This window comes from Eptatretus burgeri, chromosome 3, assembly GCF_056783735.1.
Source record: "Eptatretus burgeri isolate ZD-2024b chromosome 3, Ebu_testis_v1, whole genome shotgun sequence".
NCBI lineage: Eukaryota > Metazoa > Chordata > Myxini > Myxiniformes > Myxinidae > Eptatretus > Eptatretus burgeri.
In genome coordinates, this window is record NC_140963.1 from 108,429,840 (window position 1) to 108,444,973 (window position 15,134).

The 15,134-nt window shown below is 42.3% G+C and overlaps 1 protein-coding gene across 3 annotated transcripts in view; it reads left to right on the forward strand.

Moving 5' to 3' along the window:
* Positions 1 to 8,416: 8,416 nt before the first annotated feature.
* Positions 8,417 to 15,134, forward strand: part of LOC147030664 (cholinephosphotransferase 1-like) — a 28,615-nt gene continuing 21,897 nt past the window's right edge. For all 3 annotated transcript variants that reach the window (XM_085874918.1, XM_085874920.1, XM_085874921.1), the window contains exon 1: positions 8,417 to 8,680. In XM_085874918.1, the coding sequence (XP_085731044.1) occupies positions 8,589 to 8,680 (92 nt within the window). In that variant the 5' untranslated portion in view covers positions 8,417 to 8,588. The remainder of the gene's footprint in view (positions 8,681 to 15,134) is intronic.

Here is a 15,134-nt window from a genome sequence, read left to right on the forward strand (position 1 = left end):
ACTTAAATATGAATGAGGAAAACATAAATATCCATGAGGAAAACGTGAATATGGTTGAGGAAAATATGAATATGCAAGAGGAAAACATGGAGAAAACAGAAATATGAATGAGGCAAAATATGGGGAAAACGTAAATATGCATGAGGAAAACATGAATATACATGAGTCAAACATAAATATGCATGAGAAAAATATGAATATGCAAGAGGACAATATGGAGAAAACATAAATATGCATGAGGAAAAACATGAATATGCATGCGACAAAACATGAATATGCAAAATGAAAAAGATGGGGGACAACATAAATAGGCATGAGGAAAATATAAATATGCATGAGGCAAAACATGGGTGAAACATAAATATGGATGAGGAAAACAAATATGCATGAGGAAAAACATGGGGGACAACATAAATAGGCATGAGGAAAATATGAATATGCATGAGGCAAAACATGGGTAAAACATAAATATGGATGAGGAAAACATAAATATGCATGAGGAAAACATAAATATGCATGAGGAAAAAATAAATATGCATGAGGAAAATCATGAATATGCATGAGGAAAACTTAAATATGCATGAGGAAAACATAAATATGCATGAGGAAAAACATGGGGAAAACATAAATATGCCTGAGGAAAAAACAATGGCAAAACATAAATATGCATGAGGAAAATATGAATATGCATGAGGAAAAACATGGAGAAAACATAAATATCCATGAGGAAAACATAAATATGCACGAGGAAAACATAGGGGACAACTTAAATATGAATATGTATGAAGAAAACGTAAATATCCATGAGGAAAACGTGAATATGCACGAGGCAAAACATGAATATGCATGAGGAAAATATGAATATGCAAGAATAAAACATGGAGAAAACATAAATATGCATGAGGAAAAATATGGGGAAAACAAAAATATGCATGATGAAAAATATGAATATGCATGAGGAAAAGATGAATATGCATGAGGCAAAATATAAATATGCATTAGGAAAACATGAATATGCATGAGGAAAAACATGGAGAAAACAAATATCCATGAGGAAAACATGAATATGCATGAGGAAAACATGGAGGAAACATGAATATGCATGAGGAAAAACATGGAGAAAACATGAATATGCATGAGGAAAACATGAATATGCATGAAGAAAAATATGGAGAAAACATAAGTATCCGTGAGGAAAACATGAATATGCAGGAGGCAAAACATGGGGAAAACATAAATATCAATGAGTTAAATATGAATATGCATGAGGAAAACATGAATATGCATGAGGAAAATATAAATATGCATGAGGAAAACATGGAGAAAAAAATATCCATAAGGAAAACATGAATATGCATGAGGCAAAACATGGGGAAAAAAAATGAATATGCACGAGTCAAACATAAATAAGCAGAAGGCAAAACATGAATATGAATGAGGAAAACATGGAGGAACCATGAATATGCATGAGGAAAAATATGGGGAAAATATAAATATGCATGAGGAAAACATGGAGAAAAAAATATCCATAAGGAAAACATGAATATGCATGAGGCAAAACATGGGGAAAACATAAATATCAATGAGTTAAATATGAATATGCATGAGGAAAACATGAATATGCATGAGGAAAATATAAATATGCATGAGGAAAACATGGAGAAAAAAATATCCATAAGGAAAACATGAATATGCATGAGGCAAAACATGGGGAAAAAAATGAATATGCACGAGTCAAACATAAATAAGCAGAAGGCAAAACATGAATATGAATGAGGAAAACATGGAGGAACCATGAATATGCATGAGGAAAAATATGGGGAAAATATAAATATGCATGAGGAAAACATGGAGAAAAAAATATCCATAAGGAAAACATGAATATGCATGAGGCAAAACATGGGGAAAAAAAATGAATATGCACGAGTCAAACATAAATAAGCAGAAGGCAAAACATGAATATGAATGAGGAAAAATATGGGGAAAACATAAATATGCATGAGGAAAACATGAATATGCAGGAGGTAAACATAAATATGCATGAGGAAAACATGAATATGCAGGAGGTAAACATAAATATGCATGAGGAAAATATGAATATGCAGGAGGTAAACATAAATATGCATGAGGAAAATATGAAAATGCATGAGGAAAACCATGAGTATGCATGAAGCAAACGAAAATATGCATGAGGAAAACATGGAGAAAACATAAATATCCATGAGGCAAAATATGGGGAAAACATGAATATGCATGAGTAACAATATGGGGAAAACATAAATATGCACGAGGTAAACATAAATATGCATGAGGAAAACATGGAGAAAACATGAATATCCATGAGGAAAACATGAATATGCATGAGGAAAAACATGGGGAAAACATGAATATGCATGAGCCAAAACATGAATATGCATGAGGAAAAATATGGGGAAAATATAAATATGCATGAGGAAAACATGAAAATGCATGAGGAAAACCATGAGTATGCATCAGGCAAACGTAAATATGCATGAGGAAAACATGAAAATGCATGAGGAAAACATGGGGGACAACATAAATATGCATGAGGAAAACATAAATATGTATGAAGGAAACCTAAATATGCATGAGGAAAACATGGGCAAAACATAAATATGCATGAGGATATAACATAAATATGCATGAGTAAAACATAAATACGCATGAGCAAAACATGAATACATATGAGGCAAACATAAATATGCATGAGGAAAACATAAATATTCATGAGAAAAACAAGAATATGCATGAGGCAAACATAAATATGCATGAGGAAAACAAGAATATGTTTGAGGCAAAACATAAATATGCATGAGGCTAAAACATAAATATGCAAGAGGAAAAAATGAATATGCATGAGGAAAACATGGAGAAAACATAAATATGCATGAGCCAAAACATGAATATGCATGAGGCAAAATATGGGGAAAATATAAATATGCATGAGGAAAACCATGAGTATGCATCAAGCAAATGTAAATATGCATGAGGAAAACATGAAAATGCATGAGGAAAACATGGGGGACAACATAAATATGCATGAGGAAAACATAAATATGCATGAGGAAAACATGGGCAAAACATAAATATGCATGAGGAAAACATAAATATTCATGAGAAAAACAAGAATATGCATGAGGCAAACGTAAATATGCATGAGGAAAACAAGAATATGTTTGAGGCAAAACATAAATATGCATGAGGCTAAAACATAAATATGCAAGAGGAAAAAATGAATATGCATGAGGAAAAACATTGGCAAAACATAAATATGCATGAGGAAAACATGGGTAAAACAAATATGCATGAGGCTAAAACATAAATATGCAAAGGAAAAACAAAAATATTCACGAGGAAAATATGATTATCTTCTTCTTCTTCTTTCGGCTGCTCCCGTTTGGGATCGCCACAGTGGATCATCTGTTATGATCTGCATCAATGATTTGGCACAGGTCTTACGCCGGATGCCCTTCCTGACGCAACCCTGGTCGCCTCTTACAGCACAGGGATATGGTACACCTATTTTAACCGGGGCATACACCGGGCCCAGTACACTGGTACTCACTTCGCCGACCTCGGAAGGATGACAGGCTGAGTCAACCTCCTGGTGTGTATTAATTCAAGCGGCCAACGGGGCTTGAACTCAGGACCTTTTGGATCCCAAACCGCTACCCTTACCACAACGCCAACACCAGGCTAAAGGAGGAAAATATGAATATGCATGAGGCAAAATATGGGCGAAACAATGTTACGGCTGTGTAAATTGGCAAACCACCATTTAGGTCCCGTAGGTGAGATAACTCGAAGTACATGTGTAGTTAGCCCCAAACCCGTTGTTTAGAGGGAATTTATGTGATTCATTCGGGCTGCGACGCTTTGAGTGAGGCTTTCTGTTCTATCTGTATTTTAAATCAACCGCCATAACCATCAAACTATCACCAAAAACCCTCCACCACCCTCACCTCTCTCCTTCTATGGCCATTCCCACACCACCTCTGTACACTGACCGTTGGGCTGTCTTGTTCAAGCGATACGCACCGAGCCGCGAGTGCAAATAGCGGCCTTTCCGAGGGAGAATTCGGATCAAGAATGCTACACGCCCACTTCTGATCCGTCCAATCAGCAAGCGCGGAGCGGCTTGGCCCTGCCTCCAGGTGCGTCCGTGTGAAATCGAAATATGCAAATTCTAGGATCAGGGGAGGTTCACGCCCACTTTTCCTCCGTCCAATGGGCGAGCGTGGCTCCGCCCCCGAGCTCATCCTGATCCGGAAATATGCATATTGGTTCTCCTGCCGGCCTCTAAAATGCCGAGCGCAAGGCGAATCGTAGCAGAGAGAGTTTTGGCAGAGAGTTTTGGGGCGGAGAGTGAGAGTTTTGGGAAGAGAGTCATCAGGCGGAGTGTGGCAGCGGCGGAGTGTGGCAGCGCGGAGTGTGGCAGAGAGTGGAGTCGGGTGGCTGAGGCACTGAGTTGGGCTCTGCAGTCGGCTGAGGCAGTGGGAAGAGGCCAAGGAGCTCGGGTCCGAGGTGAGAAGGACGGCGGTGGGCGACGAGATCACGGGGGGAGATCGCTCGTCGCGGGACCTAAGCCAGCCAGCCAGCCATTCTCCCTCCCCCAGAGCATCAACAATTCTCCCTTTTCCCCCGCGCTGAGATAGTGCAACCAAGAGGGCCCCGTTCCCACCCCGCTCCAAACGTCGTGCCAACGAAACCCGCGAAGGAGCACGGAGTCGGGGCACAGCCACCCTGCCACGTCTGCGGCTCGTCCACCAACGCGCCACGAGGACGCGGGTAGGACCCACCCGGTCTCGCGGACCTGGCCGCTCCTTCAGGTCCCACGCACATATTGGCCTACAGGCCCGTCTGCCCCCTTGTCTATGAGGGTGGCTTCTTTCCTTTTGAGTAAATGTGTGTGGCGCCGTGTCTTGTAAAGTAGAAGTGTTTAAGTGTTGCCGTGTGTATGCGTATTCGGTTCGAACTCTGCATCGTTTTTTGTTCTCCTGATATAGGTGCATTCTGACTGTTTGGCTGTATATGTGTGCTTTCCGTGTGTCGCGTAATAAATGTGCATTGTGTGAACTGTTTTCCCGTTTCGCTTCGTCTTTTCTTTGTGGATCCTCCATCCTGTTTCACGTAAAAGGGTTCGTAGTGGGCTTAAAATGCCCGATAATTAATCGGAACCGTTGAGGCCAATGATAACACCACTCGATTATCCCGATAGCACGGAACGGACCGCTTAAGCAGTTCGTGTCTGGAGTCGGCCTGCGGCGAGGTACGATCGCCCGGTCGACCATCTGCGCAGGTACTTAGGAAGATCGAATTTGGTGAGCAACCCTATCCTGCGTGGGTGGGCAATTGGCATGGTTGTGGTAGGGTTAAACCCCCACCTGTGACGAGCTCCCGGCGTTGTTCCGAGAGGGTCACGACAGAATTGTCCGTTCCGGTGGGCGAGGCGACCGCCATTCGAGTCGAGCAGCCGATCGCATGCCGGAGGGCACGAATTCGCAACAAAAAATATGCATGAGGCTAAAATATAAATATGCATGAGGCAAAACATAAAAGTGCATGAGGAAAAATAGGGAAAACATGAATATGCATGAGGAAAAAAATGAGGTAAACATAAATATGCATGAGGAAAAACATTGGTGAAACATAAATGTGCATGAGGCTAAAAGAAAAGTATGTATGAGGAAAAACATGGGGAACATATAACTATGCATGAGAAAAGCATGAATATGCATGAGGCAAAACATGGGGAAAACATAAAGATGCATGAGGAAAAAACATGGGCAAAACTTAAATATGCATGAGGAAAAACATAAATATGCATGAGGAAAACATGGGGACAACAAATATGCATGAGGAAAATATGAATATGCACAAGGAAAACATAAATATGCAAGAGGTAAACAAATATGCATGAGGAAAACCATGAGTATGCATGAGGCAAACATGGGCAAAACATAAATATGCAAGAGGAAAAACAACTATTCATGAGGAAAATATGAATATGCATGAGGTAAAACATAAATATGCATGAGGAAAAACATTGGCAAAACATAAATATGCATGAGGAAAACATGGGCAAAACAAATATGCATGAGGCTAAAACATAAATATTCATGAGGAAAATATGAATATCTTCTTCTTTCGGCTGCTCCCGTTTGGGGTCGCCACAGCGGATCATCCGTTATGATCTGCATAAATGATTTGGCACAAGTCTTACGCCGGATGCCCTTCCTGACGCAACCTTGGTCGCCTCTTACGACACAGGGATATGGTACACCTATTCTAACCGGGGCATACACCGGGCCCAGTACACTGGTACTCACTTCACCGACCTCGGAAGGATGACAGGCTGAGTCAACCTCCTGGTGTATATTAATTCAAGCGGCCAACGGGGCTTGAACTCAGAACCTTTTAGATCCCAAGCCGCTACCCTAACCACGACGCCAACACCAGGCTAAAGGAGGAAAATGTGAATATGCATGAGGCAAAATATGGGCGAAACATAAACATGCATGAGGATAAAATATAAATATGCATGAGGAAAAACATGGGAAAAACATGAATATGCATGGGGGAAAACATAAAAATGTATGAGGAAAAATGAATATGCATGAGGCGAAAAGAAAAGTATGCATGAGGAAAAACATGGGGAAAACCATAAATATGCATGAGGCAAAACATGGGGAAAATATGAATATGCATGAGGAAAACATAAATATGCATGAGGAAAAACATAAGTGTGCATGAGGATAAAAGAAAAGAAAAGTATGCACGAGGAAAAACATGGGGAAAACAAATATGCATGAGCAAAACATGGGGAACACATAAATATGCATGAGGAAAGCATGAATATGCATGAGGCAATACATAAATACGCATGAGGAAAAAAACATGGACAAAACTTATATATGCATGAGAAAAACATAGGCAAAATATGAATATGCATGAGGCAAAACATGGGGAAAATATGAATATGCATGAGGCAAAACATGAATATGCATGAGGCAAACATAAATATGCATGAGGAAAAACATGGGGAAAACATAAATATGCATGAGGTAAACATGAATACTCATAAAACATGGGGAAAATATGAATAGGCATGAGGAAAAACATGGGTGACACATAAATACAGTAAAACTTTTAAATCGCGGCCGTTGGGATCCATAAAATAAAAATCCGCGGTTTCGATGATCCGCGGATCCGTCAATCATATTAAGAAAACCGCGAATAATATTAATAAAATATAATCTTGTACCAACGGACCGCGGATAGGGAGTACAAGTGAACCAGTGGAAGACAGCCTTGTCCAACGCTGGATCCTGAGCCTTCCTGGCTCTCTTGCGGCTCAGTCCGCTCTCCTCGTCGAGGTCCTGCACGAAGGAGTGAAGGTTGGCCTATTCCTTCACCCATCCTCTCAAGGTACTCTCTTGTACCCCAGTTTCCCTGGATATCTTAGCTTTACTCTCCTTCGCAGAAACAATCCTGTCCACTAACTAAAGTTATTCGGAAATATTTCTGGATGTGTGCTTCCTCCCCCCCCCCCCGGCATGTTGACCGATGACGTCACAGCAATGTTGGAGAGAGAGGACGAAGAAGAAGCTCGCTTCAATGTTTGAAAAGGCTGTAGAAGGGTCGTAGAATCGCGGATAATCAATGTGTGGTCTGTAGTAAGTCGTCTAAGGTTATGATTGAGATGGATTTGGCCTGAGGTTTGAAACAGAAGAGGTGAGAGCGAGTTAATGACACCCCGCCACCTCAGATTCGCTCACGGCGTGTCAAAAAGGACTCAATTGTTGGGTTAAACGGTGGATTAAGGACTTAAACCGCGGATTATAGCAGGTGTCGGCAGTTAGCGAACATATGTCAATGATTTGACAAGTCATTGTGTATTTTACACCAACATCTGTGCATTCACACTTGTACAATGGTTCAGTCCGCGGTTGAGATCAAAGACCCACATTCCACCCAAAAAAAAGACTACGATTTCATGTTTAAATTTTGGGGTCCATGGTGGACCCGCGGATTATCCGATTTCGCGGTTAAAAAGGCCGCCAATTAAGAGGGTTTTACTGTATGCATGAGGAAAAACATGTGTGAAACATAAATATGCATGAGGAAAAACATGTGTGAAACATAAATATGCATGAGGAAAAACAGCAGAATCGTCGTACATTTGCAATGAATCGATCTTACATCATAGAGGAGGTTGAATTATTGTACAAATACGATACTTATTGCTATTGGACGTCTGACAACCCTGCGCTGCGGAGTAACGTGCTTCAACTTATTGGGCGGTGTATGTGTTGCGGAAATCATAACGTATAGTAACAGTTTTTTTGTTGTTGAAAATTAGTTTTTATTCGTTGTTGAACACAATCTTTGCTCTACTTAAATCATAGAAAATCTGGAGCACATATAATATAATTTGAATTCGACGATTTAAAAACAAGCATTCCGTTGATAGCGAGTGGGTGAAGTCTTTGTGGTGTTCTGTGGCGATCGTTTTTTTTGCTTCAACTCGAAAAAAAAAAGATCAAAAGGTATCGGGCAGGTCGCCCATGGGGACTTGTTTGCCTGTGCGCTTGTCTGTTTGGCTGCAGGGACCGCTATCCGCGGAGCAGCTGAGGAGATTACGGCAACATCACTACAGGCAAGTGTGCAAGGCACAGCCATCATCATGTCGTTCGAATGGAAAATTAATGGGCACTGCTTGTTTGCCACTCGCCATGAGCGATTGTTTTATTCTCTCAGTGACAAAGTAAGAACAATAAAATAATTTCGGCCATTCTACAATTTAGTTATCTAAATAATTTCCGCATTTTTTAAGGTATATTTTACATGTTGTTATTATAGTAGCCAAAACCCCGTCACAGACGGATTCCGTTCCATGAGCTCAATATGACAACCAGTGGCGGCTCTTGTAAGAGCCGGATCCCAGTCGATGTACTCCATGGCCTTACCTAATGAGGCCTACAAAACGTCCTTGTACACGACATTTTTGGTGTACACTACTCCTTGTGAAGAAGTCCCCTGATTTGTGCACGTGTCTACTTTGACGTACAAACACCGTGTCAAAACTTCTCAGGTCACAGTATCGAGAAAAACGTGACGCGACCGCGAGGAGGAACACAAAATTGGTCCTTCAGTATTAATATATAGATTATACTGGTGCGTGTCCGTACGTGCAAAAAAAAAAAAAAAAAAAGCTTTCAAACCGTGCCAGAAACAACAACCACACAGGTTGTTCTTTCGCTCTCGCGTGCCCGTACGTGCAAAAAGAATTGTGACGTCGTAGCAACGTGTACTGTCATTGGTTTGGTAAATAAATGGCCATAACTTGGGAACAACTGTCCGAATAATATCAAACCTTGAAAAGGCACATACACAGGTCCCCAGCAATATACCTGGCAAGTTTCAATTAGATTGGACCAGTGGTTGTCAACGAACAGCGGTCACAGACAGACAGCCACACAAAGATTGCTGGAATTATAGATAGACGAGTACGTGCAAAAGAAAAAATAAATAAATAAATAAAACTTTCAGACCGCGAGCCAGAAACAACAACCATACAGGCCGTTCTTTCGCTCTCGCGTGCCCATACGAGCACCCCCCCCCCCAAAAAAAAACTCAAACAACTACACAGGCCATTCCTTCGCTCTCATAAACGACGACTGGATTGGGGCATTGTGTTAATCTATAAATGCACATAAGAAATCGAGAAATTATTAGAAGACAGTAAGTCATCACTATCCAGAAGTAGTGCGTGCCCGTACGGAATGTTCACATGCATTCCACGAATTATCGCTTGCATTGAAAGGGGGGGGGGACCAAGTCCAAAATCTAATGGCATGATCCTTGGACAATACCTAACCCCCAACCCCCCCCCCCCCCCACCAAGTTTCGTCGAAATCCGTCCAGGAGTTTTTCCGTAATACTGTTCACAAACAGACGGGTGAAAACAGTAACCTCCATCCATCTTCGATGGCAGAGGTTAAATATCATGTTATATAATTGTTTTTGACCCCATCTATCAATGGTGAAGAATAACTTTAAAAATTAAAGAATTCTCATTTCCAGATCCGGATTCGGATCTTCACCAAAATTGAATCGATTCGTCCTTGCCACACACCCAACGTGTCCACCAAGTTTCGTCCGAATCCGTCCACAACTTTGAGATATTGTGCGATATATAATTTTTGGCCCTATCTCTCAATGGTGAAGAAATACTTGAAAAATTCTAGTATCGAGATCCGGATCCTGATCTTCTCCAAAATCTTATCAGTTCGTCCTCGTCACACACCCAACCTGTCCACAAAATTTCAATCTGGATCCGTCCGCAACTTTTTGAGATATCCTGCACACAAACAAAGACAAACAAACAGAAAGGGGTGAAAACACAACCTCATTGACCTTCGGTGGTGGAGGTATTAAAAAGCAGAGGTCCAAGAATGCTCCATCGGCGAATGCCGCTCCTCACTGGAGTGCACCTTGAGCTTGTCCCATTGATAGTAACTCTCTACTGTCTCCCTACCAAGAATGCTGTAATCCATCTGAGTAACTTCCTGTCTATACCATATGCTGCCACCTTGTCAAGAAGTTGTCTGTGTGGAACTGCATCAAATGGTTTATGAAAATCTAGATTGAGAATATCTACTGGGTTTTCTTAAGCAGTCAAGTTGTCTCCTCCAGTGCACACAATAGTTGGGTGATGCATGGTCTATTGGGAGTAAACCCATGTTGACTCTCAGTGAATAGGTTGTGCATCATCATGTGTTCTGTTAACGCATCACAGATGATACTTTCTATCAACTTGCCTATCACCGATGTCAAACTAATTGGGCGGTAGTTCTCCACAACCTTTCTACCGCCTTTCTTATGTATGGGAGTAATGTTTGCTATCTTCTAGTCTTGTAGTAATCTACCTTCTTCCACGGACTTTCAGAACATTAGTTACTCTAGTTTGGCTTAGGCAGTGGCTGTCTCCTTCAGGCAACGTTGGTATATTGAGTCTGGCCCTCCAGACTTGCATCCCTTCAAGTTTAGAAGTTTTTCTTTAATTTTAGCCTCAAATTTGAACATCTTCTAATGTTGGACCATTCAATTTCTGGCAAGTTGTGCAGGCATCTCAACTGTGAAAGCACGAGTTGAAGAAATTGTTGAAAAGTTGAGCTTTCACATGGTCATTTTCTCCATGATTTCCTATCTATCATAGGTATCATATCATGATATGAGTATCTATCATATCACCTACTCCTGTCCTAGTCTTTAACTTGCTATTGGCACACTTCCAAAACCACTTGGGGTTAATGATCATGTTCTTCACCAAGTTTTCCTCATTTTGTTGACAGTCGAATCAGGTTTGTTGACTGAATCAATTTCGTTCATTAGCATGTTTAGCGTAATCCAATTCGCTTCATGTTTTTGTCTCTTTTTTTTCCAAGCTCTTAATTTCATATTCGCCTCCAAAGCCAGTCACCGACTGAGAATCCTCTGTCGTGCAAGGTCCTTCCTCGGTCCACCTGAGCTCCTGACCACTTACAAAGCTTTTGCCTGCAGCCTGATGGAGTACTGCTCTCCCCTCTGGGCTGGTGCTCCTGCCTCCCACCTTTCTCGGCTTCACGCTGTAGAAACCAAGGCATTTCGGATCATTGGCATCTCTCGCAATGAGGCTCAGTCTTTGGGCCTCTCACTCAATCACCGCAGGTTGGTCGGTGGTCTTTCTGTCTTCTACCGTCTCCTCTCCAGCCTCGCCCCCCCTGCTCTCTCTGCGATTTGTCCCCACCACATTTCCGCAGGGCGCTCAAGGTCCGCCAACAACCCCCTTCCGGTAAAACTACCAAAATAACGAATCGCTGCTCACCCTTCACTCTTTCATTCCTCTTTTTTCCCACCTTTGGAATAAACTCCCTCACTCTATTCATTCCCATTCTTCCCTCCAGGCCTTCAAAACAGCTGTTCACTACCACCTCTTATCATTCCCCATCCAAATCTTCAATCTTTTCTACCCCTGACAATCCACCCAAGCCCACCTCCTTCAAATTCCCTGCTTTCCTTCCTGAAAGTCCCTGTAATGTCCATCTTCTATTCCCCATGTTCCCTGTCCCATCCCTCTCCCTTCCACAGATCTCCAAATATCTCTGTTCCTCACTATATTGTCCTTCCCACTCCCTCCCCTCCTGTCTCATGCCCCCCTTGATGTGCGTTGTGTGTTAGCTCTTATATGAGCCTCGACAAGGTATACAAAAAAAAAAATTCTTGCGTGACAGACAAATCTTCTCTTGAGATGTATGGCTTTCTGCAATTGCTCCCGCTTCCAGAAGGAATATTTTAAAAATATATTTATTTTGGGATGAAGTCCCTCATGCATCATTCAAACTTTTCCCTGAAAAAAAATTACATGGAGACCATCTCCTCCCATGGAATCTCTTCAAGTGTTTTATTCATGAATTTGAAGTCCCCTTTGTTAAGTTTATATTTACAAGTCCATGGTTTTAAAGCATTGCTTTTGAGACCAAGTTCAGCCGGTACACAACAATGATTGCTGCTGCCAAGGGGAGAAAGATAGGAGATTGGGACCATACTCTGTGCAGAGCGTTGGTGCTGCTTCAGCAGTCTCCTTGGCTATTGGACACAATCCTGGATGGGATGCCACTCCAACACTATACCAGCATGCTGGCATTCATTTTGCCAACCTCGGAAGGATGACAAGCCAAGTTAACCCCACCTGGAATTGGTTCAACAACTGAGCGGGATTTGAACTCAGGACCCAAGGATCCAAAGCCCGCCATCCTAACCATTAAGCCAACACCAGTGTGCAGTTAATTCACTGAATCCTCCATGTTGGTAATCAGTAGGTCCAATATATTGGATTCCTGCCCTTGATGATGTCGATTGGGCAATGTTGTATGGTAAGATATAAAGCTATCTTGCAGTGCTTCAATTAAATCCTGGGCTGGGTGTTCAGGTGACGCTTTCACATGCTCGGAGCTCCAATTGATAAGTGGGTAGTTGAAGTCCCCGGTGATAACTATATGAAGCTCCGTTCTCTCACCAATGCTTCTCAAAAGCTCATTTAATTGAGTCCCATTCAACTAAATACTTGATGTACTGCGGTAAATATGTCCCATGAGAAGTTTCTCCCTTCTGTGTAAAGTAACAGAACACCAAACAGACTTGCTGAAATTATATTTAACGTCTATATCAATCCCCTGCAACATCGTCTTTACATGTATGAGAACACCTCCAGTGTTTCTTTGATCTACGTCTAAATTGCATCTTGCAATTGAGAGTTTGTAGTCATTCTCGTGGAGCTTCTGTGATTGGATGTTCACAGAATAATGCAAAAGAGTTATAATTATGTGAGGCAAAGAATTGCAATTTGTCTTGAAAAGACTGACCAGGCTGCTTCGAGATGTAGTGCCAGTGGACCCTATGCGAGGGGAGAGTTCCACACCAAATTAGCTGATAGATACCAACATGACGAAGGATAAGACGTGTCTGGAACGTCAGGTTTGGGTGGGGCTGGTTAAGTCGATATATCAGTTGACGGGTTAGTGGATCGAGAGAGAAGGTGCAGTAAACAGTAATATTTTGATATTACATGGCGGAACCAAAGGAAGTAGCTTTGGTGATCGGCAATCTAAAGATTGTAAGGAGGTGCCAAAATCAGGTATGGCCACAACGGTACTTTTCTTGCCAGTGTTGTCCTCGATATCTCCACTTTCTTCTTTTTCTGGGGTGAAGATAGTTTAAAAAATATGTTGTTCGTCTTTCGGCTGCTCCCGTTAGGGGTCGCCACAGCGGATCATCCGTTATGATCCGCATACTGATTTGGCATAGGTTTTACGCCGGATGCCCTTCCTGACGCAACCCTGGTCGCCTTTTACGACACAGGGATAAGGATTTGGTTTCACCATGATTCCGGGCTGCCCTACACCCTCTCATAGCACGCCCCAGCGCAGAGCACCCGTCCTCAAGCGATCCTCCGAGTAGCCGGATTACAGGCGCACGCCACTACGCCCGGTTAGTTTGAAAAAAATATATATATATTTTAAATGTTTTGTCAATTTTGTTTTCCATTTTCTTTGCGTCCCAGTCATTATACTATACAGCTATCAGCTGCAGTAGTTCAAGATAATCCACCTTTGCCCTAATTCAAGAGAATGCTGTATTGGCCAAGATCAAAACCAGCATGTTACTTCATACGCAATGCAAGGTGTGTGTGTGTGTGTGTGTGTGTGTGTGTGTGTGTGTGTGTGTGTGTGTGTGTGTGTGTGTGTGTGTGTGTGTGTGTGTGTGTGTGTGTGTGTGTGTGTGTGTGTGTGTGTGTGTGTGTGTGTGTGTGTGTGTGTGTGTGTGTGTGTGTGTGTGAACGAATCGCTGCCCAGAGTAGCAAACTGGAATGTGAGAAAAACACAATCCAATCTGCACAAAATTTTGGCTCTCTCTTCCTCTCTCTCTCTTCCTCTTCTTCCTCTTCTTCCTCTTCTTCCTCTTCTTCCTCTTCCTCTTCTTCCTCTTCCTCTTCTTCCTCTCCCTCTTCCTCTTCTTTCTCTCCCTCTTCCTCTTCTCTCTCTCCCTCTTCCTCTTCCTCTTCCTCTCTCTCTCTTCCTCTTCCTCTCTCTCTCTTCCTCTTCCTCTTCCTCTCTCTCTCTCTTCCTCTTCCTCTTCCTCTCTCTCTCTCTTCCTCTTCCTCTTCCTCTTCCTCTCTCTCTCTCTTCCTCTTCCTCTCTCTCTCTCTTCCTCTTCCTCTTCCTCTCTCTCTCTCTTCCTCTTCCTCTTCCTCTCTCTTCCTCTTCCTCTTCCTCTCTCTCTCTTCCTCTTCCTCTTCCTCTCCTCTCTCTTCCTCTTCCTCTTCCTCTCTCTCTCTCTTCCTCTTCCTCTCCCTCTCTCTCTCTTCCTCTTCCTCTTCCTCTTCCTCTTCCTCTTCCTCTCTCTCTTCCTCTTCCTCTTCCTCTCTCTTCCTCTTCCTCTTCCTCTCTCTCTCTCTCTCTTCCTCTTCCTCTTCCTCTCTCTCTCTTCCTCTTCCTCTTCCTCTTCCTCCTCTTCCTCTTCCTCTTCCTCTTCCTCTTCCTCTCTCTCTTCCTCTTCCTCTTCCTCTTTCT